Source organism: Triturus cristatus, chromosome 10 (genome assembly GCF_964204655.1).
Source record: "Triturus cristatus chromosome 10, aTriCri1.1, whole genome shotgun sequence".
NCBI lineage: Eukaryota > Metazoa > Chordata > Amphibia > Caudata > Salamandridae > Triturus > Triturus cristatus.
This window is the reverse complement of record NC_140593.1, coordinates 1,036,000,895-1,036,027,968: the sequence shown is the minus strand read 5'-3', so window position 1 is coordinate 1,036,027,968 and position 27,074 is coordinate 1,036,000,895. Positions and strand designations below refer to the sequence as shown.

Here is a 27,074-nt window from a genome sequence, read left to right as displayed (position 1 = left end):
TCCTCTCTTAATCACTCCTCAATGTATATGATGTGTTCTCCCCTCTGTCAGGGTCAAACTGGTTTTATCTCTTGCTGGGGTTGGAGCCCAACAACTAGGAAGGCCCTGGAAATTAATGGGATCAGGTCCTGGTAGATCCATTTGGCATATCTAAATCAAAACAAGATGTGTTAATGCTCTCCTTTGTTCTGCCAACTGTTACAGACCCTCATAAATGGTTAAACCATGTTATGTGGTCAGTTTTTGGACACAACACTCTGGTCTTCCTGTTCTCAGAGTCTAATCCATTGACCTCTGGGAAAACGGTTGCTAACTCCCAGCCAGGAATGCATATTGGGCCTTTGGAGTAGTGCTGAGAAGCAAACTGGCTTTAAACCATTTTTCTCTCAGGTAGCACAAATTAAACATTTATCTTTTATAATAAAGTTATCTGAAACCAATTTTCACTATTGAATTATTATTTTTGAAATTAAGTGAAAAATAACTTTGAATCATTTTTCTGACATGTTCCCAGGCGGAGATACAAAGTAATGATTTTCTTTGCTTCCAGGCCTGTTCGTGAAAACATTCCCTTACCTCCACAGTAAAAGTGAAAGCAGCTTTTGGGTAATTACTCACTCTGAGGGCATACTATTCCCACTATGTAGTATGCCATGTTTTTATATTAAGCACCAAGTCCTATTTTGCAAAGGCACTTTTCCCTCCCATGTGTCCCAAGAATACTTTTACACTGCAGCCTTACACTGCAACCCAGTCAAAGCACTGTGGTGTATTTTGCAGCCAGAAAGTTGTTTCTATATGTTGACCATGCAAATACATACTGCAGCCCACTTAAGACAATGAACTTCCAGGCTACAGGTGTCATTGCTATACCAATGTACAATGGCCTTACTGGAAAGTTAAATAAACCAATTTGGTGATTCCAATTTTATAGTACCATTTTTTAGGGGCATAGTATAGGCACTGTGGCATTGAATGGCAGTGTCACAGTGCTCAGAGTTAACACCAGAAAATATAGTGTCCAGAAAAAGGCAAAGTAATCAGGGTACTCCACGGAGAAAAACTGATTTTGCTTCACAATGTCCTTTCAGTATTAACGATTTGATCACTGGTTTCAAGAAAGTGTTAAACATTAGTTTTCACAACAGTCATTATTACTAATACATGCCACAAACACTCTAGATTGCTACATGGAGTCTAAACCTTGTCCTGGAAGATTTGACAAAAGGGCTTTTTGAACCAGTAGCCAAATAAGTCAGTGACTTTACAATCCACTAGTAAATTTGTCATGGCAGTAATTGGAATGCCAGCTTTTTCATCTGAGCCCGAAATATAGCATATTCAGTTCAGTGCTTGAAAGTGAAATATATCATTGTGTGATATAATTGCTCCTCTTCTTCATTGAACTTTCTTTCACAGGATCTCTACTTTTCTCAATTTTCTGTAAAGGAGTCACACTAATAATGGCCATATCACAAGGCAAGAGAGGATTGGTGGCACTATGGGCTGCTCTCCTGCTAATACCTTTCTGAACTGCAGCACTAACTAGTTATTTAGGGAGCTTTGGCTCAGATACTTCACCATATCATTATGAAATGTGAGTGTCTGATTTTGCTCCAAAATGAGCTTTACTTCTTTTACCAAAGTATAATAATAAACCAAAGATCATTTAAATTGATGAATCCTCTGAGGATTTAAAGCCCCATATACATTAGTAATACTGATGACTTGAATAGATCGACGGAGAGATGGAACTAATGCGCATATTCTGATTGTATGAGAAAGGCCCCATCTTGTGCAATATTCATTTAGAGGCACTCTTCATTTTAATTATTATAAAGAATTTTGTATGGTTGTGTAAATGCAGTTTTTTCCATGCGTGATTATTCTTTCTCTGGATTGTTATTTTACAGACAAAGATATCAGAAATAAAGCTTTGGAGTGTTCTGTTGTGTTCCTTGTAGAGTTTTGTACTGCCTTATTCAGAATACCTACTTTGCTATTCTTGTCTTCAGTTTTACATGTATGTTGAAAAATCATAAATGCTCCTTAATTAGTCTTTTTTTGTATCATTTGCTCTTATTTGTCCTTGCTTCAAGGGAATGGTTGAGAAATGGCTGCTTGAAGTGGAAGAAAATATGCTTTCAAGCTTAAAGCATGTCATCCATGAAGGCATTGAAGGTTATATACAGGTAAAGATGCAGAGCCATTGTTTCTTTCTGAGTCTAGGGAGCTAGAGATGGACAACATGTCCTATGACTACGGCACCCTTTGCTGTTCCAAACACTGGTAGCATTGCTTACAAAAAAACACTCCTCATTACACCCTCCTACGAGGAAACAGAGTTTACCACGCTGTTTTTACCACGCCTGTAGGTAACAACGCGGTCGTTACAACGACCGTGTTGTTACCACGTGTGGCTTTACATCGCAAGTCGTTTCTACGATTTGGGCTAGGTGGCGTGCAACACCAGGGAATGTGTTGGATTTTAAGTCCAACACATTCCCTGCTGTTGCCCTAACTGGAGTAGGAATAGTAATTTATGCTATTCCTAAATCCAGCGCGCCATCTAGCGCAAATTTGCGATGTAAAGCCATGCATGATAACAACGCAGTCGTTGTAACGACCGCGTTGTAACCTACCACGTGGTACTTGCTCGCGGTGTAACGTCACATATTCCCTTCTACGGCATGCCTGAATTTACTGGGTCTTGTGTTTTGTGGTGATATCAGTGTGAAATGTTTGTATTTTCTAACTTGCATAGGGTGATCTTATGCGCCACTATCAATCATGACACCTACTATTCATTTTAGGAATAAAAAATGTGCATGCTCTGACCATGAATGGAACGGAATTTTAAGACCCACTCTTCGCACAGGGGTTGGAATTTTGAGTTGTGTGGATTTTAGTACTCACTGTCATTCCGTATCAATTCAATACCCTTCCTTACATTTCTGTCGGCCAAATCTTTTGGAATTTAACAGGGGAGAAGTGCATGGGCTTCGTTGTTATCTTAAGTATTTTCTCCACCCCGGGGAAGACATATTTGAAAGCCCATGTATGGAGCAAATTTGAATTTTATTTCCCATTTCCTGATAATTCCAGCCCACATGATGCAAAAAAAAATGTACATTATAAATTGAACTTTAACAGGGTCATCCAAAACCATTTGATATATGTCTTGTTCGGAATCCTAAAATTCGTTAAGGTAACACAGGGTAGAGACACAGAGTCAGAGATTGAGTGGGCAAAGAAGGAGAGAGGTTTAGAAAGAGAAACAGGATAGACATTGGTGAAATAGAGAGAAAGTTCACTGTCCTAGGGGCCCCATGGAATGTGGGGGCCATGGGCGATTGTCCACTTAGCCCATGCCTTAAAATGTCTCTTATGGGCTTTACTGTGACATGCGGAATTTGGTGCAGTGAGCACCAGTATCCAATTGTTATTCCCCAAATACTTTAAATCAGAACTGCTGGAGTTGGATTTTATTGTGACAGATAAATTAGGGCGTAAATTAGAGTGTTTTTCTTTGCATGACACTACATTGTTTAACTTATCCAAGTCTTTAAAAAACTGTGGACTTTTATGGGTTTGTTTAGAATATTAATTAATTTGTCAGCAGATACCCCCCATGATAAACACAATGACCCTCATTCCGTGTGGGCCAGTAATCCAGTTTAGGTGCAAACTGGATTTCCCTCCAAAATTCGCATTACAGGTTGTGCGCAATGTTCCCACTGACCTGTCCATATTGCCCTGCACAAATCTTGAAAGGAGACACTGAATGAAATTTATGTTGATAAAAAATGCTAGATTCCGAGCCTTGGAGCGTAGACCAAGGAGTAAATTTGCAATGCTACTACATTGTCCTCTGTTCCGACCCGCAGAACTCGTGTCGGGGAAGTGATCCCACACAGGAGAAAGAAACACAACATTATCAATCCGTTCTGCGTTCTATTACCTAATGGTATTGCCTCATACTTCTGAATAATGGAGTAGGAAATATTGTTTATGTTTTATTTCGATTCACTGCGGATTGATTTTAAATGTACCTGATATAGAATCGAGTTAAAGAGAAAGACATTTTAACAAGCATAGACACAGATTTGGCTTTTGAATAATTTATACACACAAAAGAACAGATACAGCGCCATGTGCACAGATGCAGACAGAAAAACAGTTTCAGGCTTCCGCCAATAAGACATTACTGTCCAAATTAAAGGCCGTGCAAAATACAGCTTCTTGGCGTATCTGTAAGAACTACTTCCACCCCACTTCTGAGAACACTACACTGGCTACCGGTCAGAAAGAGAATTATTTTTTAAATCTGTTGCCTATCCCATAAAGCTTTAATGGGGAAAGGGCCTAGCTACTTACACTTGAGACTCAAACGCTATTATCCAGGCAGGAATGTGTGATCTGTGGATAAAGCGTTACTTACCAATCCCGCGTTCGATGATCCAGGCGAGGAGGCAGGTCCTTTCCAGATCTGGCTCCCACTTACTGGAATAACTTGTCATTTCAGATCCAAACGTGTACTGATGACATCAAATTCAAGAAATTACTAAAGACGGAGTTATTCTCATTCAGTTCTCTGTTCCTGCTGTCCTGCATGTCCTCAGTGCCGAGATGCCCCTGATGGCGTGAATTGTGTGCGATATCAAATTAAAATAACATAACATACATGCAGCTAGGGACACAGATAACACACAAACAGGCACGCTGGACTGGACAACCCATCCAAGCTCCCTTTGATACAGATAACACACATACAGACACCACTGCCCACAACTAACACATATGCAAGGACCCATGCATAAGACATACATACGAGCATCCATCCATTCAGACAAAATACTTGCAGGCGTCCATGCACACAAACAACACACATATAGCCACCCATGCAACAGATAGCACATCTCCAGGACCCCATGCATACAAACACCACTCATTCAGGCATCTCTGTGCACAGGCAATGTACAAGAGCACACACACATTCACAACTACCATGTGGACCCCATCATGTTATGTGTGAGACCTTCAGCCATTTCTAGGTTTTTGACAAAAAATTTTTTTGCTGTGGCATTATTAAGCTCTTGTAATAATGAAAACAATACAAGAAGTTCCTGAAAGCAAAGTGCAGCTGGCTAAAAAGACAGAATTAACTGCAGGTGTCAAACAGGCCAAGAGTCTTTTTGTATCTTTCCCTGTGAAGAAATGCACACAAGACCGTACAGATATGTTTGTTGATTTAATGGTGACATTTCACCTAGCACACCTTGAGTTTGTGTGCCTCTATAATCTTCAAAAGGATTTAGGAACAATTTCTTCAGGACAATGCAATGGGAGGGGATGTGGTCTAGTAGCTAAGCTGTGGAACCTGGGAAGTTGGGTTCTTCTGGGCCAAACACGTATTCTTCCTGTGCCTAAAATTGTGAATATGACAGAAATGCAATTGTAAATTTGTGAAATCCAAATGGTATGTCCCAAGATAATGTACAGCACTCGTTTCGTTATATACATGCCAATACATATTGTCGTTATATCAAAATGCTTAAAACGTCGCCCATTGGCTTCAGGCTCTTAGTAAATGCACAGTTCTACTGCTACATATCCCTCTGTGTGCAATCATAACCCTGATTCTTCAACCATACAACCATAGACATTTTTTGATTACATTTAAGAATCAATCAAATTAGCTGCCCCTTTAAACTGTACAACTGATGGACATTTTCCAACAGGTTCCTCGAAAGAAGTGGGTGTTGCAGTGGCCGGGACAAGTGGTCATTTGCGTTTCCTCAATCTACTGGACCAAGGAAGTATCTGAAGCAATAACTAACAACACTTTACCCGTGAGACCCTCTTTTTTATTTGCATTTATATTTTCAGAATTGGTTCAAGATCCGCTGATTTCTGTCAGACCTTGTTTCTAAAAAGTACAAGTTGATCTGACGTAGTTCACAATAAAAGAAGTCTATCACGTAATGTGACCTTTGTGACAATTAAAAAGGAAAACTGGAAAGTATATTTTGTTCCCCAAATGGCTGTGCTAGACTCTACTGAGATATTTATTGCTATTTCTATGAACACTCAAGATTCAAGCATTTCACATGGCCGAATAAATATTTAATTCCTCCCTCAACTCACTAAATGGAGGGCAGACATGGACTCGTGCATGTTTAGAGAGAAGATAGTATACACAGCGCGTAGGTGCCCCAAAAAGTGGTCTGCCATTTGGAATAAATGGAACGCATTCCGAGGTGACATTTTGTGCTCCACCTGTGATCCCCTATCTAGAGGAACCTGTAACGCCTTGAGTTCTTAACACAGTCGTCACCACCTGTATGATTCGATGTTCAGACGTAATTATACTGTAAAGATGCTTTAGTCCTCCTATCTGTCTGTATAGTATCGATTCTCTTGTTTAATAAAAAGAGTTTATAATAAAAATATTTAAAAAATCCTCCAGTTCATGGACATCTATTCTGAAAGGCGTGGTGAGCAGGACTAACGTCACACACTCATTGACCAAGTATGATATTGTAGGGTTGGTCCTTTGCACGACCATTTGCCCTTCTACAGCCTCCATTCTGCTGCTGCGTGGCTAAGGGTAGGGCACAGAGTGGAGATTACAAAAAGGAAGCAAGGCTGTTGGGGCTGCTGCATTTTCATAACCGCTGAGACCATGGGAGGGCATTGCCAGGGGTAACAAAGGGCTATATTGGCTAGCAGTTACAACCCTGGGCTACCAATAATTGATGGCCATCCTCTGGCTTTAATCAGAATTCATTAGGTTTTAATCTGTAGTTTTATTGTGTTCTGTGTAGTTAGCGGTATGACTACGCCTTAGACGTGGGCGAAATAAAGAGTTGTTATTCCATAAACAGTCCCATTTCACATTCATGTCATCAAAGGACACCTTTTCCAGAATAATATCAGTCAGGTGACACAGAGCTCCTTTACTGATGAATATGGCTGCTGGATTTTCAAAGTTTATTGGCATTTTTAGGCCGGGCATTAGTCAAAACATTTTGATTTTTCTAAAATTATGTGTGTAATATGCTTACTTATTCTGACTTCAGCCAGCCCTTTTTATCCATTGGTTTGTTATTATGTCAAATATACCGCAAGGGGCAATGGATCAGGCTACTGGAGCCATTGCCTAACTTCACTGTGAGTGAAGACATGCTGCTCTTTCACACACATAAGGTAGTACCAGGCACTACTGTGGCAATATGTGCTTTTAAGACTAAAAATATATTTTTTGCCTGTAGCCAATGTTTTTTTCTTAGATAAGATTTGGAACCTGCAGATACCTCAACAATAAAGATTTGCAAAAAAAAAGCTAATAAAAATAAGCATTGATAAAGCCAAATTGCTGGCAGTCAAAACCACACTTATTGCCTTTGCCTATTCTTGTTAAAGGTTCGATCCGTGGCCAATACTTATCAGAGGTTAGTTTCTCTTTACCCAGGTCTCGGGGCTAAAGGGAGTTCTGTGCTCAGGTGAGATTTTATTTTATTATGCGGGAGCTCATTTTTAAACATTTAAAGAGTGCTGGCATATTTACTTTGCCAAGTTTAAGAAGGGTGAGCATGTTCTTTCCCATCCTACCTCACATGTTAATAGCTCACTGACATTTAGCCGGTTTTTCCTTTCTCTGTTTTTCATACTAATATTGCAAAGATAATTATGAATGTAAACGTGTCAATCAGTTATATGGACTAGTAATAGCTCTGTACAGCACTTTAATCCATCACTTATATATTGTATGTGAAATTACAAACATGGACCAACCTTACTTATACCATTTTTTGTCATGCTGCAGGAAGGACCGTTCAGCCAAATCTCTAGGCCACATCACTTATAAATGGGTGTACAAACAATCTCAGGGATGTTTTGGCCTTAATGGACACACAACAAGCCCCTGTTTTTCTCATGAAACACCATGCCAATTGGAATTTGTCATGCTGTAACCATCCTCTGCTACAGAAAAGACTATAGATAATTTTTTGCAGGGGGCACATCATCATACCAGAGGATGTGGTGTAATGGCCAGAGCTGTCGACTTTGGAACTGGGGCACCGGGTCAATATCCTGTGAATCTAAGCAAATCACGTTATCTCCACGTACCTAAAAAAAAAAGAGAAATGAATGTGTTCTTGTGTACTGGAACTGGTGCTTCAATCCCGTTGGGTCAAGTTTGCCTATATAAAACTGCAAAAAGTATTTCCAGAGGTGTGTAACTTTGAACAGGTTCAGAGAATTAGCCTCCCCATTTAATGATAGTCCTAATTCACACTGCTCGTTACAGGGGCCCCTTGCCTTGACTGGGGACAGGGACAGCCTAACCCCAGCCCCATCTAGTGCTTTCTGCTCTTTTATACTGTGTTTCATTGCTGTTTAGCTCCTATATTCACATTCAGGTGAGGTTCTGCTTGAGAGTTCGAGACCTGTACTCTTTCACTTAAAGTGACTCTGCAGATATGAATGTGATGAATGGAAATATTAAAATCAATGTTTACCACTGGTAATTACTCTGGACATTATTCCCTTCCATTGTTTCTGTCTTGTCTTAGGGTGATTGTCTCAGACAGCAAAAACAGTGATAAATGGAGCTAAAAACAATGGCATGGAATGATACAAAGAGCATTTATCCTGAGTAATCAGGAGTGGTTGAGATTGATTCAAGCTTTTCTAGCCATTCCTTTTTTGGTTCTCTGCCTTACCAGTATTGTAAAATGAAGCATTCTCACCAGCCCACGTCTTCCAAATACACCTTCTGTAATATCGTTTAGCATGTTGTCATCAGCATTATTAATGTTGTTAGAAGACATTTTAAATGTCAAGTTTTGTTTCTATTAAAGGCCTTCCTGGAGAAGAGCAATCAACAAATTGGCGAAATTGTAGAGCTTGTCAGAGGAAAGCTTTCCAGTGGGGCCCGAGCTACACTTGGAGCTCTTACTGTCATTGACGTACATGGTAAATTCTTACACACTGCTTTTAAAGTCAGTTCTTCATATCCCCCTCATGTTATGAATGATGATATAAATAATATTTGACCATGATTTTTGGGCTGTTACCTTTAGGTAATGTTGCTAAATTATGTTGATAGTAAAGTCTCAACTTTGTGTCCTCACAGCTCGTGATGTGGTAGCAAAATTATCTCAGGACAAGGTGTCAAGTTTGAACGACTTCCAATGGATTTCTCAACTCCGATACTACTGGGAACACGACGACGTCATGGTGCGAATGATAACTACAGTAGCCAAATATGGTTACGAGTACCTGGGGAATTCTCCACGTCTGGTTATAACTCCATTGACTGATCGATGTTATAGGTAAAAATGATCCTCACAGCCAAATCTTGTGCTATATGGACTGTAGGGTCTCACACTGCTAAGATTAAGATAATCAGATAGGGTATATTTTGATACAGCACCTTGCTTGATAAGCATTTTAGATATTTTGATTGTTTTACAACTAAGAAAATTGAGTAGTTAATAGAAGTAACATGGAATATTCACTCAGCCAATGAAATTAGTGCAGCATGCTAAAATCCAATCGTCAGTGGCCACAAATTAATGTAAACTATTTCAAGCTTTTACTGTGTTCTGGTTCGAAGCATCTTAATTGAACTATTCATACAATGCTTTATGTTTCTGAATGTTTCATCAACATATTGAACCTGTATAAAATCAAGAGACACTTAGCTAGTAAATATTTGGCTACTGCATCCGGATTTCTACACCATCAAATATGCTCCAAATTTAAGAAACCATTAACCTCTTAAACTCTTGCAGGCATTTCCTGAATTTGGACTTCTTTTTTCCCATGTTTCCCATATTTGCCCTGGCCTGTATTTAATCTACTCCATGCAGTCATTGCATGATTAATCCCCCCCCACCCACCAACCTCAGATCATCACTGGAGCCAGTGTTAAATGTGGCAGCCTTGAATTTGCACTCTCTAAAGATAGAAACAATCAGCTGTGTCTGTTATTTACCAAACTCCTAATTTGTTTTAACAGCTAAAATTATTTAAAGGATTTTGAACCCCTTAAATGTAAAGTATGCTTTAGATTGTATGGTCTTGTGATCCAGTATATCTAGAACAATCTGCTTCTACTTTTTTCAGATATATTTTTCCAGTGCTAGTTTTATGCATGTCCTTTATCCCAATAATATTTCTTGAGACAACCTTCAGCTAATTATGACTAGAAAATTACACGACCAGCAAGTCCTCACTTAAAGCTAAAAAAATCTTATTTTTTTTCCTCACCGCTCCTTCTTTTTCATCCTTCCCTCTATTCACCAGTCCCCATCTATATAATTCCACTGGGGATGGGCAAGATCGACAATGTAGGGTCTCCCTTTTCCACCCCTCATTTCCATGAATGATATAAATTGCATTTTGTTGCCTGTGAAGAGCAATTTGCTGCTACATTGTGATAGCCCCCAAATTTCAGTCCCACTAAGTACCTCACCATTGACCAATAGTCATCCTGCTGCTGTCCTACTTTTTCTTAATGACTCAAATTACTTTGAATGCTTTTTCCTGGCCTTTAATACCTGCAGCAAGATTAATTTCACTCTGGTCCACCTAAGTAAGATTTGGAAATGGCCCTTACCAGTTACTCTTCAAATTACTAATGGGCAGTGTATGTAGGAATAGCTAGTTGCTTTAGCTCAAAATAGGGCCTCACATCGCTCACTGTTTTTTAGCAATGTCGAAGGAGAGATTTGAAGGAGTATAAAAAAACCTTTTTGGGATTCTTTTTTCAGGGACTATAGAGGAGGCGTTCATTTTGAGACAGAGATAGGAAATAGTCTGTATACCTATGCAAAGTCATTTTTGTTTGAGGAAGGGGAGCTGGGCCATGCATCTGGCAGGAGTTTGGGTACTGGGTCAATGAGAATAGGAAAGCTCCCTAACCCTCGTGAAACTGGTTTCACTATAAAAGAGCCTAATGTTAGCTAGACGGCAGGGTGTACGCAGTCTTTAAGAACACTGGTTCCTCAGGAAGTATATGGTCTGCCTTCATCAGCTGTGATGAATGAGGGAAATACAATAGTGCAGGATCACATTAAGGGGCTTCTACAAGAACGTTCTCTGAATAAGCTAACACAAATGGATCTACTCCTGAACCATTGAATTGGAGATCTTTGATCAATTTCTGATTCTATCACTTCAAGCATGAATCTCCTGCCAGTGCCTCCTCAGACATCGAAGCAGCAGGAAATAGAGGTACTTTACCAATGTTCTGTTCTGCTCTTGGTGAGAGAGGTTACAGGTCTGTAGAATTGTGTTCATGGTTCCTCAGTCCTTGTATATTTCTCCTCGTCTGACATACGATAGATGGCATTAATGCAATAATGTCTTCCCTCTGGGATTATGCACAAAGTCAAAACCTATATTTCCTATGTGCTGCAGTTAAAAGTGGATCTAGAATGTAGCAGCTTTATGAGAGATGAGAGCATTAAATGTGTAGTCTACATGTTGCGAGCCCATCAATGGCAAAGAAAATAACATTGAGAACATAATGCATTGTTGCTGGAGCCTTCCAAGCTTGAGGTACTTTCCTTTTGATTTATGAAGTTGTTCAGCTAAAGTACTAATGACAGAAGTTCCAACTGCATCCTTTCAAAGAAACAACTGATAGACAAATTGCTGTTAAGAAGTCGGTCATACCAGGGAATGATTAGCATAGTGTTATTGATTAGGCAGCTATCTAATAAGCTTGACCTGCACCAGCGTAGCAAACTGAGCCAAATGTTTGGGCATAAAAGGCGAGTAATGGACAATAGCAAGTGTTAATGGCTGACTCTTCAGTCACTACTAACCAGAGAGTATCCCTTCTGGAGTTCAAGCTCCTTCACAAGGAAGAAGAAGGGGAGAGAATCTGTTATGTGCCACACCTATGCATCACTCCTAGTGAAGAGGAAAAGGAAAAATATGTTTTTGATATACCCCTCACCCACTCTTTAAAGTGGCATCATCATCGGGTTCACCCTGACTCCTAAGGGTTAGGGTGGGTTGAATCATATTTCAGGGAGCATTTATGAAGATAGTTGGATTGGGGTATAACTTTAAAGATACAATTTCTCCCCAACTCCCAAGATTTCCCTTTATAAGTGGGGTGGGTGGGAAGACTACAAATAAACACTATGGTGTCGATTCCGATCCTGGAGAAACCGGGTACGAACTGTCGGACGGAGCATTTTCTCCGTCCGACTCGTACCCAGTCGTAACACTTTACAAACATGCAAGTACGATTCGCACGGAAACACTATTTCAGTACGAACCGTACAAAACACCGACCGACAGAAATAAACATACAAATGTGATCCGGGAAAGCGCCGATGTGACGTCGGGACGCATGCAGCCTGCGCTTCACGAACCAGGAAGTACGATTCGTACCCACAGCAGTCCGGACGGCAATATTTTTACGGCACCCAAAAAGTGCCGGGAAAGCGAAGTACGCCGCGAAACGACCAGATCAGGGGGCCCGGTACGCGCCGAACACCCCCCCAGCCCCCGTAGGTACGCGCCGAACCCCCCCCAGCCCCCCGTATGTACGTGCCGAACCCCCACCTGTGTATGTACACCAGTGTACGTACGCACCGTACCCCCACCGGTGCGTACGTACACTGGTGTACATACACGGGTGGGGGTACGGTGCGTACGTACACTGGTGTACATACACAGGTGGGGGTACGGTGCGTACGTACACTGGTGTACATACACGGGTGGGGGTACGGTGCGTACATACACTGGTGTACATACACGGGTGGGGGAACGGTGCGTACGTACACTGGTGTACATACACTGGTGGGGGTACGGTGCATACGTACACTGGTGTACATACACGGGTGGGGGTACGGTGCGTACGTACACTGGTGTACATACACGGGTGGGGGTACGGTGCATACGTACACTGGTGTACATACACGGGTGGGGGTACGGTGCGTACGTACACTGGTGTACATACACAGGTGGGGGTACGGTGCGTACGTACACTGGTGTACATACACAGGTGGGGGTTCGGTGCGTACATACGGGGGCTGGGGGGGGTTCAGCGCGTACATACGGGGGCTGGGGGGGTTCGGCGCGTACATACGGGGGGCTGGGGGGGGTTCGTCGCGTACATACGGGGGCTGGGGGGGGGTTCGGCGCGTTCTGGGCACCTGTTTGGACGTCTCCATGGTTGCTATAGGAGTTCGCTCCGGAGGGTCTTTTTACCATACGGATGTACAATCGGACGGACGGTACGAATCGTACTTGCGCGCTCGGACTTCAGTTTTCCGATTCGTACGTAAAACTGTCCGGGGACGTGTCGGACACTTTTCCCAACCCGAGGACGTGTCGGGGAATTTACCCAATGCGATTCGTATGGACTTTTTCCCATACGAATCGTACTTGGCAGTTTGTACGGTACTTGTACGATTCGTACGGAAAAAAATCCGGATACGATTCGTACGGGGAAATTTTTTCCAGGATCGGAATCGGCCCCATAGTAGGGGTATTAGAATGCAATGGTCCTATAACCCTAAATCACCGATATATTTCAGCTCTATACTCACAGTCTAAAAAGGTCCTGGGCTTTCATCAGGGTAAGTTTGTAAATATGTTGCTCCTCAATTACGTGCCTTATGTGTCTTTTTTAATGTATGGTATGTCAATATTCCAAGCATGCACACAACGTGTCATTCTTGCCACTCAGGGATATACCCAAAGTGGTGGCGAATAATGCCCCCATGGTAGCATGAGTGGGCAACCCTGTAGTCAGACTTTCTTGAAGGGTCCCATCCCATTCTGACACCTACTTTGCTCTGCTCTCCTGCTTGTGGCCATAAGCAGGAGAGCAGAGCCAAGTAGATGGCCACCCACGCATGCCACCTGGGGACATTATTCTCCAGCACTTTGCGTATATCCCTGAGTGGCAAGTATTACAATTTACGTGCATGCTGGAAGCATTTGGCATGCCATGCAAAAGAAAGTGTGTGGGTGATGATTGTATTAAAAAAGTTTTTTTTTCCTTTTCCCACTCCAGTAGTAGTGGTGCATAGATGTGGCCCATGACAGATTCTCTCCCCTTCTTCTTCTTTGTGTAGGCACTTGAACTTCTGGAGGGATACTCTTTTGTTAGTAGTATTTATACAGGATGGGTTTAGCCCTTCATCATCAATCAAGAGGACCGCTCTATCCTTCAGGGGCACTGTGCAGTTCTTTGATACTCTAGCCCCCCACGTTTTGAGTGACTCTTCAGTCAGACATGCTGTTTGCCAATGTTTTTTTTTTTGTATCTGCACCTCTTCTCAACAGTTCTTTCCCTCCATCGTACAGCATATTACAACATACCCTGTTTCTTTGTAGGCAGGAGAGACGAAGAAAGAAATGGAGGGAGTTAAAGGGAGGAAAGGAATGTTAGTACTCTCAAGCATATTCCTCAAACAGTCATCCGACAACAGTCGCTATTCAATGCATTCAGACTGAGGGTGTTTTTGGCTGCCACACTGTCAGTAATCAAATGCATGTCCTAATGACGGTTATTGAAGTGAGGAATACAGGAAAATTGTACTATTTCTAAATAATAAATAACTTTATTGTGTATAAATATAAACATTATAATATTTTTTAATTATGGAATCTAAAACTATGGAAATCAGAAATATGTGGCAACATTTTCATTTATACTTAAAAGACATTTACGTTCACAAATCAATTAACTGAATACAGAAAATTGTTGCACTATGAGCTTAGTCTTTAGTTGAGATAGAGTTCGCCAAATACTGAAGTGAGCTATGGAAGCAGCGGACTACATCTTCAATCTGGTCGATGAATCCATGAATCTATTTTAAGTAACCCAAATTTATTTTATTTAGAACTTTAATGGGAGCCCTAAAACTAAATCTTGGTGGTGCTCCAGAAGGGCCTGCTGGAACTGGCAAAACAGAAACAACCAAGGATCTTGCAAAAGCCTTGGCCAAACAGGTATTTTGTAGACGTCTCACATTATGTAGTATATCATATGTATTGCCATTAATATTGTCTTCGGTGATCTTCTTCATTAGATTGCTATTAAACAATTTCTCACTTTGTTCGGTGACTAGACTGTAAAATCAAAACAACTCTATATGGTGCTGTAGCTTTGTATCTCATGAATTTGTTTGCGGTATTTGGGCAATATTTATAATGTTTGTTTTCTTTTGATTTAGCTCTGTAGTAATAGTCATGCTCAGATTAGCTATTTCACTTTTGTTTGATACAATATTAAGAATACAGTAATATGATCTGTGAATACTGCATATCCCAATAATTGGCACACACATGCAAAAATACAGTATCTGTTTTCATTAATAAGTCATGTAAACTCTGGTATTTAACTGTCCTTTTAACTGTTGAATGAAAATACCTTTACAGCTGCATTTTATCTTGCCATATCCCAATTATGTTTTTACAAAATGTGTTTGCCATTTTTATTTATTTGCATATGTTTGTTTTTAAACTCTTTTTCGCAAAGCAGTTTGTAGACTTGGTAAAGCAAAATTAAAAAATGCAGTACAGTGAGTGTGTATAAAGTTATAGTGTGGAAAAATAGAAAAAGAGTAGTGGGCTGGGTAAAAAAAGGGTGTTATAAAGTTAAAAGATATGAGATATAAATATGGGGTCTCCAGAGTTTTCTGTAAAAAGAGCTAATTATGTTCAATGAAAGTCATCTTTAGCTACTAATATTAATAGAGTTGTAAAAGTGACCATATCATATATGATTACATTAGTGGAAACCACAGGCAAGATTGTCAGCAGTAACTACCTCAGTGCACCAGACAAGGTTACCAGCAGTAATGTAAAAAGCTTTGTCAAATTGGAATGCCTCTAAATTGGTAATAGATAACAGTTATAACTGCATTTCCCCTGTCACCAAGATCATAATTTGAGTAATAAGTTTCCTCAGTGCCAGATGATTGGTCACTCAAATATAAGGGTTAAATATATTTAGCAAATTTAAACGTTTTCTCCAAACATCAGCACATGATTTTTGAACTTGCAAACATTTCCATTTTGAAAACACACCTTTCAATTTTGGTATACATATATTATTTCAACCAAGAAAAAGTATTCAATTTAGGAGGCCAGGCTACATACAGGAGAGCTACTTATAGGTGGCTGGAGAGCTACTAGTAACTCACAAGCTGCTCGCTGGAGAAGCCTTAAAGACCTTACAATGGATGAAAGAAATACAAATCCTCAGAAATGCATTGGTGGGTTTGAAAATCCAAGTGCCTCTCTAGCAGCCTTTTAAACTCAGAATCCATTATAAGGACAAGGATTTCTCTTTCATGGCATGTATGGAAGTCAGTCCTTTAAGTGTACAGAACGATGCAATACTGTCAGTGGGAATGTCATGTTACAATTCTGTTCACTGTATACGTGTTGCCTTAGTTTGTTCATTCCTCTTGCATTCATATTTCATGATAGATTATTGGGAATGTCTTGCTTACAATTTAAATGGGTAATGGAGTTTGATGGTATGCTTTAGTTTTTCCCATATAAAATTAATTAGAGGTTTTCAGAAAAGCCAGTAGGCTACACATAACCTGGGCAAAAATAAGACTTAAAACATCTATCACACATAAAATATAATCTAGCACTTATCCAAATATAGAATATTTATTGCAAGCTCTAAATACTAGCACATTGCACACCCACCCACACATGTACACTCAGGGAGGTAGATAATAAGAGAGATAGAAATAGAAATATATATACGTGTGTGTGTGTATATATATATATATATATATATATATATATATATATATATATATATATATATATATATATATATACACATAAAAACAGTGGCAAGTTAAAAAAGAGATCAAGAAGAGCTAATTAAGCATGCATTTCACAAACATCCCTCAAATGCTGTCATCTAATTCTCTTACAATACTTCCATATCGTTTTAACTCTTCCCCACATAGGACAACTTTCTCAATAAATGGATGTTAATCATAAATGAATTAAGTAAGATTTCTTGTTGGATGAACCTTGTTAACTCAGCTGATTCTCTAAAAGGTTTGCATACTGCCTTTCATGCTAATAAACACATTAAAGAAAGCCAAACTATTTGGTGTAATCAAGATGTCTAACCCGGCATTGTGTTTCTTTTTTTTCTGTTTAGTGTGTTGTCTTTAATTGTTCCGATGGACTTGATTACAAAGCCATGGGCAAGTTTTTCAAGGGACTTGCACAGTCTGGAGCATGGGCCTGCTTTGACGAGTTTAACAGAATTGAGGTGCAAAGTTTTCTGTTTTATATCTGTAGCTCAATGTCCATCATCTTGTCTAGGTTTTGTTAATACTAAACTGTTGACCTGTTAAAAACCTGTTATAATAATGATACCTTTTATTCCAGAGAAGGCTTTAAACCAACACCTCAGGCTCCATGTATAAGCCAGATCAATGCCAAAGGACTCAAAAAAGCTCCAACTCATTGCAGCCATTTTTATTAAAATTTGCTACTATAACAAAACAGTCACTCAATGGCCCTCTGTAGCTGCAATAACACACTAACCAGGCCTCCTCAAAGTGTTCAGATTCTAGACCGATACAAAATTATTCTTGTCCACAGGAAAAAAATAAGTAGTCAAAACACATAGCTGTTCCTCCTTTCCCCACGTCCGAAAGGATAGATCTTAAAGACGTGTCTGGTAGCAATAAAATGTCTTCTAAGATAGAAGGTGACAAGTCATGCTCTGTTAAATATACAGTATTTTCAACAAAGAGTGATTTGCTACTACTACATTACACAGCTCAACATTTGGGCAAAGCAAATAATACACCAACTATGTTTGCAGGTATTAATTCTTTTTCAGTAGCTCAGGTAGTCTGCAGGCACTCTTCTGTAGAGGAATAAGTATCCTTAGAAAGTACATTTTAATATCTGATGGCATCCTTGGCATAACTCACTGAAATTCTGAAATTGTTAGGAATGATAGGGTCATTGGCCTTTGGTTTGGCACAAAGGTGTTCATTATGAAGCTGCTTGGTTCTCAGTTTCTTTGTGGATAAGGCAGTCCTTACCATCTGATGACATGGCTTTCACTGCTTTACTGCAGAGAGCTGCAAGAAAGCTCATTATTATTGATCAGGTGTTATCATCTTTTTTCTCCCTTCTGCTTGTGAACCTTCAAGGTTTTATAGTGACTCTGTTGTGTGGACCTTGTTTTTCTTAGAGATACGTCTTCACAAAGTATGCAGTAGACATAGTGCAATGTAGCCCTATTCTTTTTCTTTCATACTTTGTGTGAAGACAAATTGATCAGGAGGATGGACAAATAGGCCTTTAGTACCTCTGTTTGTGGTTAAGTATTGGTAGGGTTCCATGAAAAGATTGTGATTTAAGTCCCAAATGGCTTTGGTATTAAAAATTGGCCATGGTGAAGGCTGACAGCATATGTTAGCTAAGTTCTCCAAGGAGCCGCTCCTTTTTTATTTTTAAAACATTGTTTATTGAGTTCATATCATGTATTAATATATTTTAGTGGCTTTTGTGGTTTAATTATAAACTGAATAAATAATATTTAAGAGTGCTCAAACATACAGGTTAACCATAATCAGCAATAAAGAATTACATGCTTTGGATCTAAAATTGAATAAGATCTGAAGCATGTGATGCAATGCTCCTCAGTTCATAAAAAAAATAGAAACGGTCCAACCAAGGAACTGCAATCACTGATCCCGTTGCAAATTCTTGGAATGATGATGAAATGACATCAAGATTGTGACCTGCCTTATGGGTGCCTTCCTTAAAGACTTGTTGAAGAGTGATGGCTGTATAGCTGACTAAAAGAAATCTCCAACTTCAGTGCAGTCATAATCCTCAAATCAAAAATTTCCATTGCCTAGTATAAGAAATGTGCCTGTTTGTCAAAAATAAAAAGAAATGTTAAAAATATGGTGAAATTTAAAACTTGAAACATAAACGGGAACATGCAGGTAATATAGATATTCACTAAGATTAGCTTGCTGTCAGAGAAAGGAATTACATTTTTAAACAAAACCACAAATTTGTTTAAAAAATGGTGCCAAGAAACCCGCCTTACGTTCTTGTTCCAGATGCACGGTTGGTAAGTTACGTTTGTGAATAATTTGCACATGTAACTTTTTGAGTAACTTTACTACTTTTTGGCTATTCACAAAATCTGAGTGTAAAGTTACTCAAAAGTGTAGACTTGCACATCTGCACTGGCTGAAAAAGGGGTTGGGGCCAAATTTCAGAGAGTAAGTTACTACTGAAAACAAAAAGCTTAGCCCACCACTGATACTACAACATTCTCACATAGAAAATAATGGAGATAAGGATATTATATATTTATAAAATATTTGATAATTGAAGAAAACATATGCACTACTTTATATATTTTTAACATAACATTATAATTATTTACATTTGTAAGTATTTTAATTCATTTATTTTATTTTAACATTATTTCTCAATGGGTGTGTTGGAGTACCAGTGGTTGGCCATGTATGTCGCTGAACTTACTTCAGCTCTGAACTGGAGTAATCTACTCACATTTTAGGTCCTTTTTAGGTGTAGTAACTTAAGAAGGGCAGAATAGCATTGGGTTTACTCTTTAGTGGATGGATCCATGTTCCTCCCAAACCTATCACTGACCCTACCTTAACCTGTCATTACTCCTCCATGAAACGCTCCCATTTATCATAAAATTTTTCCCCTTTTCCAGCCACTCCCCAAGTTTCTCCCGCATTTAGTACTAAAATGTATACTTAAATGTGCAGAGAAGTTGAGATATCTACACAGAAAAGGACAGAAGAGGAGGGTGCATAAAATCTGCATGTATGTTTGTGAATAGCATTTTTTGTTTTTTTTTATAATACTATTGTAGTACTATAAAACGACAATAAAATACAGTTTGTGAATAGGCCCAGTGCTATTTCATAATAGCTTGGGGCCGCAAGTGAAGACCCGACATTTCTTCAACCATGTTTCTATATTAAAAGACAAATTCTGCACCATCACAGTTTTAAAATTCCATTGGAAATAAACAATTGTGGCAGGGCAGGGTCATTATCAGTTTTAAGTTCTACCTTTTGGCCTGTGCACTTTCATCAAGTGTCTGATTGATAGTTTGTTTTTCATGCGTAAATAGGACCTAAGCTTGGACAAATGCAGAAGTTACATTTTTCACCCAACTATTAATTATGCATCCCTAAATTTCACTTTGAGTACAACACTTTTTTATATTTGTGTGGCACCTATATGAGTAGTTGTGGGTGTTCCAGATGAGTTGCAGACCAATCAGGTGCAAATGAAAATAACACTGACACTGTTAAAATGTAGTGGGTATTTACAGACACTAGCAGTGCCTTTCCTATCAGATGTCAATAGTACAGCAAATGTTGGAAAGTGCATCAACAGCCCTTTTTACAGAGGGGGATGGGTAAGCATTGGAACATTATTAAGACTTAAATATCATATTTTTTAAAGTTTGTGTAAAATAGTCTTATTCAGACATTTATGTGAATAGCAATTAAGAATGTAAGAGCAAGGACACAAATGCTAAGTATTGGTGACAGCCTATCCAAAGACAAATCATCAAATCATCCTAGTTTTCTCCTTGCTTGGGCAAATGTCTAGTCAAAATCAATCCAGCTGTTCAAACCTAGAGGAGCTTTCAGCCTATATAGTTCATTGTTGCATCTTCTGCAGATTTTGTTCGGTCTTAGTGACATCTTTTCTCTAGCAAACAGCACTAACCTTTTCACGTATAACATTTTTTTGGATTAGCAAAGCTTTCAAGATGGCCTTGATGGCTTGACTTGGCCAAGAAAACCGGAACTATTAAGAGATATTGTCATCAGAAATAATGCTGTCTCTTTAATGGTGGAGGAAAGAGGAGGATGTTCTATAAAGCCTCAGTTGTGATGTCATAATTGCCTGTCAGCTTATCTCATTGTGGTCACAGGTGCAAACCTCAGATTGATATGGGAAATATTAGTAACAGAATACCACTGAGAACTCTTCAATCAATCAATCAATCAATCAATCAATCAATCAATCAATCATTGCATTTGTAAAGCGCACTACTCACCCGTGAGGGTCTCAAGGCGCTGGGGGGACGGGAATGCTGCTACTGCTCGAAAAGCCAGGTCTTGAGGAGTCTTCTGAAGGTCAGCAGGTCTTGGATCTGCAGTAGGTGGATGGGGAGAGTGTTCCAGGTCTTTGCAGCGAGGTGGGAGAACGATCAACCGCCAGAGGTTGCTCTTCGGATGCGGGGGACTGTGGAGAGGGTAAGGTCGGCGGACTGTAGCTGGCGGGTGTGGGTGTAGAAGCTGAGTCGTCCGTTGAGGTACGCTGGCCCGGTGTTGTGGAGTGCCTTGTATGCGTGGGTGAGGAGCTTGAAGGTTATCCTCTTGTTGACGGTGAGCCAGTGCAGGTCTCTCAGGTGGGGTGTGATGTGGCTGCGGCGAGGGATGTCGAGGATCAGGCATGCAGAGGCGTTCTGGATTCATTGAAGCCTTTTCAGGAGTTTGGCCGAGGCTCCTGCGAGGAGGGCATTTCCGTAGTCCAACCTGCTGCTGACGAGGGCCTGAGTGACCGTTCTTCTCGTTTCGGTGGGGATCCACTTGTAGATCTTGCGGAGCATGCGGGGGGTGTTGAAGCAGGAGGAAGAGACGGCGTGGACCTGCTTAGTCATGGAGAGGGTGGAGTCGAGGATGATCCCTAGGTTGTGTGCATGGTCGGTGGGTGTTGGAGCTGTTCCCAGTGCGGTCGGCCACCGGGAGTCGTCCCAGGACGAAGGGGTGGATCCGAGGTTGAGGACCTCTGTCTTGTCCAAGTTCAGCTTCAGTCGGCTGTTCCTCAACCATTCGGCGACGGCCTTATTTCCTTCGTGGAGGTTGGTTTTGGCAGTGTGGGGGTCCTTGGTGAGGGAGAGGATCACTTGGGTGTCATCGACGTAGGAGATGATGTTGAGGTCATGCAGACGGGCGACCTGGGCGAGTGGTTGATGTTGAACAGCGTTGGGCTGAGGGATGAGCCCTGGGGTACGCCGCAGATGATCTCGGTGGCTTCGGAGCGGAAGGGGGGCAGGCGGACCCTCTGTGTTCTGCCGGAGAGGAAGGAGGTGGTCCAGTCCAGGGCCTTCCCTAGGATAACGGCGTCATGGAGGCGTGTTCGTAGTGTGCGGTGGCAGACCGTGTTGAAGGCGGCTGACAGGTCCAGGAGGATGAGGGCCGCGGTTTCTCTGTTGTCTAGTAGGGTTCCGATGTCATCGGTGGCGGCGATGAGGGCAGTTTCGGTGCTGTGGTTGCTGCAGAACCTGGGCTGGGACGGGTCCAGGATGTTGTTCTCCTCGAGGTAGCGGGTCAGTTGTTTGTTGGCGGTCTTCTCGATGACCTTCGCCTGGAACGGGAGCAGGGAAATGGGCCGGAAGTTCTTGAGGTCCTTGGGGTCCGCCTTGGGTTTCTTGAGTAGGGCGTTGATCTCGGAGAGCTTCCAGCTCTCCGGGAAGGTTGCTGTCTCGAAGGAGATGTTGATGGCTTTCCGGAGATGGGGTGCGATGGCGGTGCTGGCTTTGTTGAAGATGTGGTGTGGGCAGGGGTCTGACGTGGATACGGAGTGGATGGTGTTCATGATCGTGACGGTGTTGTTGTCGTTGATGTTGGTCGAGGAGAGCAGGCGGTTGGTGGGGATGGTGGTCGTGGGGGAGGGTGTCTCAGTGGTTGTCGGGGTGGTTGTGGCGTTAAAGCTGTCGTGGATGTCTGCGATCTTGCGATGAAAGAAGGTGGCAAGGGAGTCGCACAGGTCTTGCGAAGGTGGGATGTCGTTGGTGTTGGAGCTGGGATTGGAGAGTTCCTTCACAATGTTGAAGAGCTCTTTGCTGTTGTGTGCGTTGTTGTCCTGGCGGTATTTGAAGGAGGTACTTTTAGCAGATCTGATGAGGTGATGGTGTCTGCGGGTGGCGTCCTTGTGGGCTGCGTAGCTGTCCGGTGTTCGTTCACGGAGCCAGTTCTTCTCCAGCTTTTGGAAGGTTTGCTTGGAGGCCTGGAGGTCTTCAGTGAACCAGCTGGCTTTCTTGCTGGTGTGGCTTTTGGAGGGTTTCTTGAGCGGGGCAAGGGTGTTGGCGCAGTCGTCGATCTACTGTCTGAGGTTATGGGCGGCGGTGTCAGAGTCGGTGGGGTCGGCAGGTGGGCTCTGGGCAAGGGTGGTGGTTAACTGTTCTTCGATGACTTTGCTCCAGCGGCGGTGAGGCATCTGTTGGGTGTGGTGGGTTTTCAGAAGGTGAGGTGGATGCAGCGATGGTCGGTCCAGTGGAGTTCGGTGGTGTGGTTGAAGGAGACGTGGGGGCTTGCTGAGAAGATGGGGTCGAGCGTGTGGCTGGCGGAGTGGGTGGGTGTTGTGACGAGTTGTCTGAGTCTGAGGTTGGCGAGGTTGTCGATCAGGGTGGTGGAGTTGGTGTGATTGTTGTTCTCGAGGTGGAAGTTCAGGTCCCTGAGGAGGATGTAGTCCATGGAGGTGAGGGCGTGTGTGCTGACGCAGTCGGCAATGGAGTCGGTGAACTGTGGTTGGGGTCCAGGGGGTCTGTAGACGAGGGTTCCTCTGAGGGTGGTGTTGGGGTCGATGTGGATCTGGATGTGCAGGTGTTCGGCGGTGCTGAGGGTGTTGTCGGTGTTGGTCGAGACTGAGAGTATTCCTGTGGACGATGGCGATTCCTCCTCCTATTCCGTTGGTGCGGTCCCTGCGGGTGATCTTGTAGCCGTCCGGGATGGCTATGGCGATGTCGGGTGCCGAGGAGGGGTTCATCAAGGTCTGAGTCAGGAGGCGACGTCTGGGGAGGTTGAGTCGAGCAGGTCCCAGAGTTCACCGGCGTGTTTGCGGGCGGAGCGGGTGTTGAAAAGGATGCAGCTGAGGTGGTTGGGTTCTTTCCTGGTTGGTGGGTTGTTGGGCCGGATGCTGGTGAAGCTGCAGTTCCGGCAGGAGAAGGGCCCTTGGGTGCGCTTCGGGTCAGCCAGGCAGCAGGTGCGAGCTCGTCCGGCGTTGGGTGCGTGGAGGGTGCTGGAGTTGTAGCGGAGACGGCCGTCGTGGTGTTCGCGGGGGCCAGGGGTTCTGGCGCTGGGCACGATCCAGGCGCAGACGGACGCAGACGGGCTTGCCTTAGGTGCACCTTCGGTGGGCCAGCGGCGCGCCCGCTGCGCAGCCGCGCAGTGGCCTCCATAAAAAGGGGAAGTGGGAGGGAGGAGGCAGCTGGGAGGAGGGAGCGGACGAATGGGCGAGCGGGGGCGGGGCCGCAGGGGACGCAGCGGAAGGAAACGGGGCTGGAAACGGCGAAGGAACAGAAGGCAAGGGGGCACAGGGCACAGAAAGAAAACGGGGGAAGAAGCACTGAACAAGTGAGGCAAAGCAGATACAATTTACGGAGGAAGCCAGGGCAAAGGGACACAAAGTACAAAACGGGGAGCAGGAGGAAGAACGCTACACAATGACAATTACAGTTACTGAGGAGACAGGGGCAAGGGGCACAGAGTACAAAGCAGGGAGCAGGAGGAAGAAATGCTAAACAATAAGGCAGTTTACAGTACAAAACAAATAAAGACAATTACAGCAAGACAAAACCTACCTATGGCCTATCTCTGGCCACCAGGGATGAGACGCAGGTGGCAGCCTGCGGGTGGAGGAGGGCCTCGAACTCTCCTCAGCAGCGGCAGCTGGGGCTAAGGGCAGAACACACAGGCGGTGCTGTGCTGCGTGGGGAGCGACCTGCCTGTAACAGGGTCAAGGGTCACTCTCCTCACCGTGCAGCAGCCGCCATAAGAAGGGGAGGTGGGAGGGAGGAGGCAGCTGGGAGGAGGGAGCAGACGAATGGGCGAGCGGGGGGCGGGGCCGCAGGGGACGCAGCGGCGGGAAAACGGGGGCAGGAAACGGCGAAGGAACAGAAGGCAAGGGGACACAGGGCACATAAAGAAAACGGGGGAAGAAGCCCTGAACAAGTGAGGCAAAGCAGATACAATTTACGGAGGAAGCCGGGGCAAAGGGACACAAAGTACAAAACGGGGAGCAGGAGGAAGAACGCTACACAATGACAATTACAGTTACTGAGGAGACAGGGGCAAGGGGCACAGAGTACAAAACAGGGAGCAGGAGGAAGAAATGCTAAACAATAAGGCAGTTAACAGTACAAAACAAATAAAGACAATTACAGCAAGACAAAACCTACCTATGGCCTATCTCTGGCCACCAGGGATGAGACGCAGGTGGCAGCCTGCGGGTGGAGGAGGGCCTCGAACTCTCCTCAGCAGCGGCAGCTGGGGCTAAGGGCAGAACACACAGGCGGTGCTGTGCTGCGTGGGGAGCGACCTGCCTGTAACAGGGTCAAGGGTCACTCTCCTCACCGTGCAGCAGCCGCCATAAGAAGGGGAGGTGGGAGGGAGGAGGCAGCTGGGAGGAGGGAGCAGACGAATGGGCGAGCGGGGGGCGGGGCCGCAGGGGACGCAGCGGCGGGAAAACGGGGGCAGGAAACGGCGAAGGAACAGAAGGCAAGGGGACACAGGGCACATAAAGAAAACGGGGGAAGAAGCCCTGAACAAGTGAGGCAAAGCAGATACAATTTACGGAGGAAGCCGGGGCAAAGGGCACAAAGTACAAAATGGGGAGCAGGAGGAAGAACGCTACACAATAACAATTACAGTTACGGAGGAGACGGGCAAGGGGCACAGAGTAGAAAATGGGGAGCAGGAGGAAGAACGCTACACAATGACAGTTACAGTTACGGAGGTGACAGGAGCAAGGGGCACAGAGTACAAAACGTGGAGCAGGAGGAAGAACGCTACACAATGACAGTTACAGTTACGGAGGAGACAGGGGCAAGGGGCACAGATTACAAAACAGGGAGCAGGAGGAAGAAATGCTAAACAATAAGGCAGTTTACAGTACAAAACAAATAAAGACAATTACAGCAAGACAAAACCTACCTGTGGCCTACCACTGGCCACCAGGGATGAGGCGCAGGTGGCAGCCTGCGGGTGGAGGAGGGACTCGAACTCTCCTCAGCAGCGGCAGCTGGAGCTAAGGGCAGGGCACACAGGCGGTGCTGTGCGGCGTGGGGAGCATCCTGCCTGTAACAGGGTCAAGGGTCGCTCTCCTCACCGTGCAGTGGCCGCCATAAGAAGAGGAGGTGGGAGGAGGCAGCTGGGAGGAGGGAGCAGACGAATTGGCAAGCGGGGGTCGGGGACGCAGGGGACGCAGCGGCGGGAAACGTGGGCAGGAAACGGCGAAGGAACAGAAGGCAAGGGGGCACAGGGCACAGAAAGAAAACGGGGGAAGAAGCACTGAACAAGTGAGGCAAAGCAGATACAATTTACGGATGAAGCCGGGGCAAAGGGGCACAAAGTACAAAACGGGGAGCAGGAGGAAGAACGCTACACAATGACAATTACAGTTACGGAGGAGACAGGGGCACAGAGTACAAAACGGGAAGCAGGAGGAAGAACGCTACACAATGAAAGTTACAGTTACAGAGGAGACAGGGGCAAGGGGCACAGAGTACAAAACGGGGAGCAGGAGGAAGAACGCTACACAATGAAAGTTACAGTTACAGAGGAGACAGGGGCAAGGGGCACAGAGTACAAAACGGGGAGCAGGAGGAAGAACTCTACACAATGACAGTTACAGTTATGGAGGAGACAGGGTCAAGGGGCACAGAGTACAAAACGGGGAGCAGGAGGAAGAAATGCTAAACAATAAGGCAGTTTACAGTACAAAACAAATAAAGACAATTACAGCAAGACAAAACCTACCTATGGCCTACCACTGGCCACCAGGGATGAGGCGCTGGGGGCAGCCTGCGGGTGGAGGAGGGCCTCAAACTCTCTTCAGCAGCGACAGCTGGGGCTAAGGGCAGGACACACAGGTGGTGCTGTGCGTCGTGGGGAGGGACCTGCCTGTAACAGACAACTGGACAAAGAAGGGGCTGGTCTTCCGGACAGCTACAGTTTAGAGAACTGTTACTAGCAGGTCAGCACCAGCACCAGAGAAGGTAGTATGGAAAA

At 43.5% G+C, this 27,074-nt stretch overlaps 1 protein-coding gene across 1 annotated transcript in view; it reads left to right on the top strand.

Moving 5' to 3' along the window:
* Window positions 1-27,074, top strand: part of DNAH3 (dynein axonemal heavy chain 3) — a 694,204-nt gene that overhangs the window by 387,564 nt on the left and 279,566 nt on the right. The window contains exons 25-30 of the mRNA XM_085629109.1: window positions 2,100-2,192; window positions 5,742-5,852; window positions 8,868-8,982; window positions 9,143-9,341; window positions 14,886-14,994; window positions 17,183-17,296. Coding sequence (XP_085485235.1) covers window positions 2,100-2,192; window positions 5,742-5,852; window positions 8,868-8,982; window positions 9,143-9,341; window positions 14,886-14,994; window positions 17,183-17,296 — 741 coding nt within the window. The remainder of the gene's footprint in view (window positions 1-2,099; window positions 2,193-5,741; window positions 5,853-8,867; window positions 8,983-9,142; window positions 9,342-14,885; window positions 14,995-17,182; window positions 17,297-27,074) is intronic.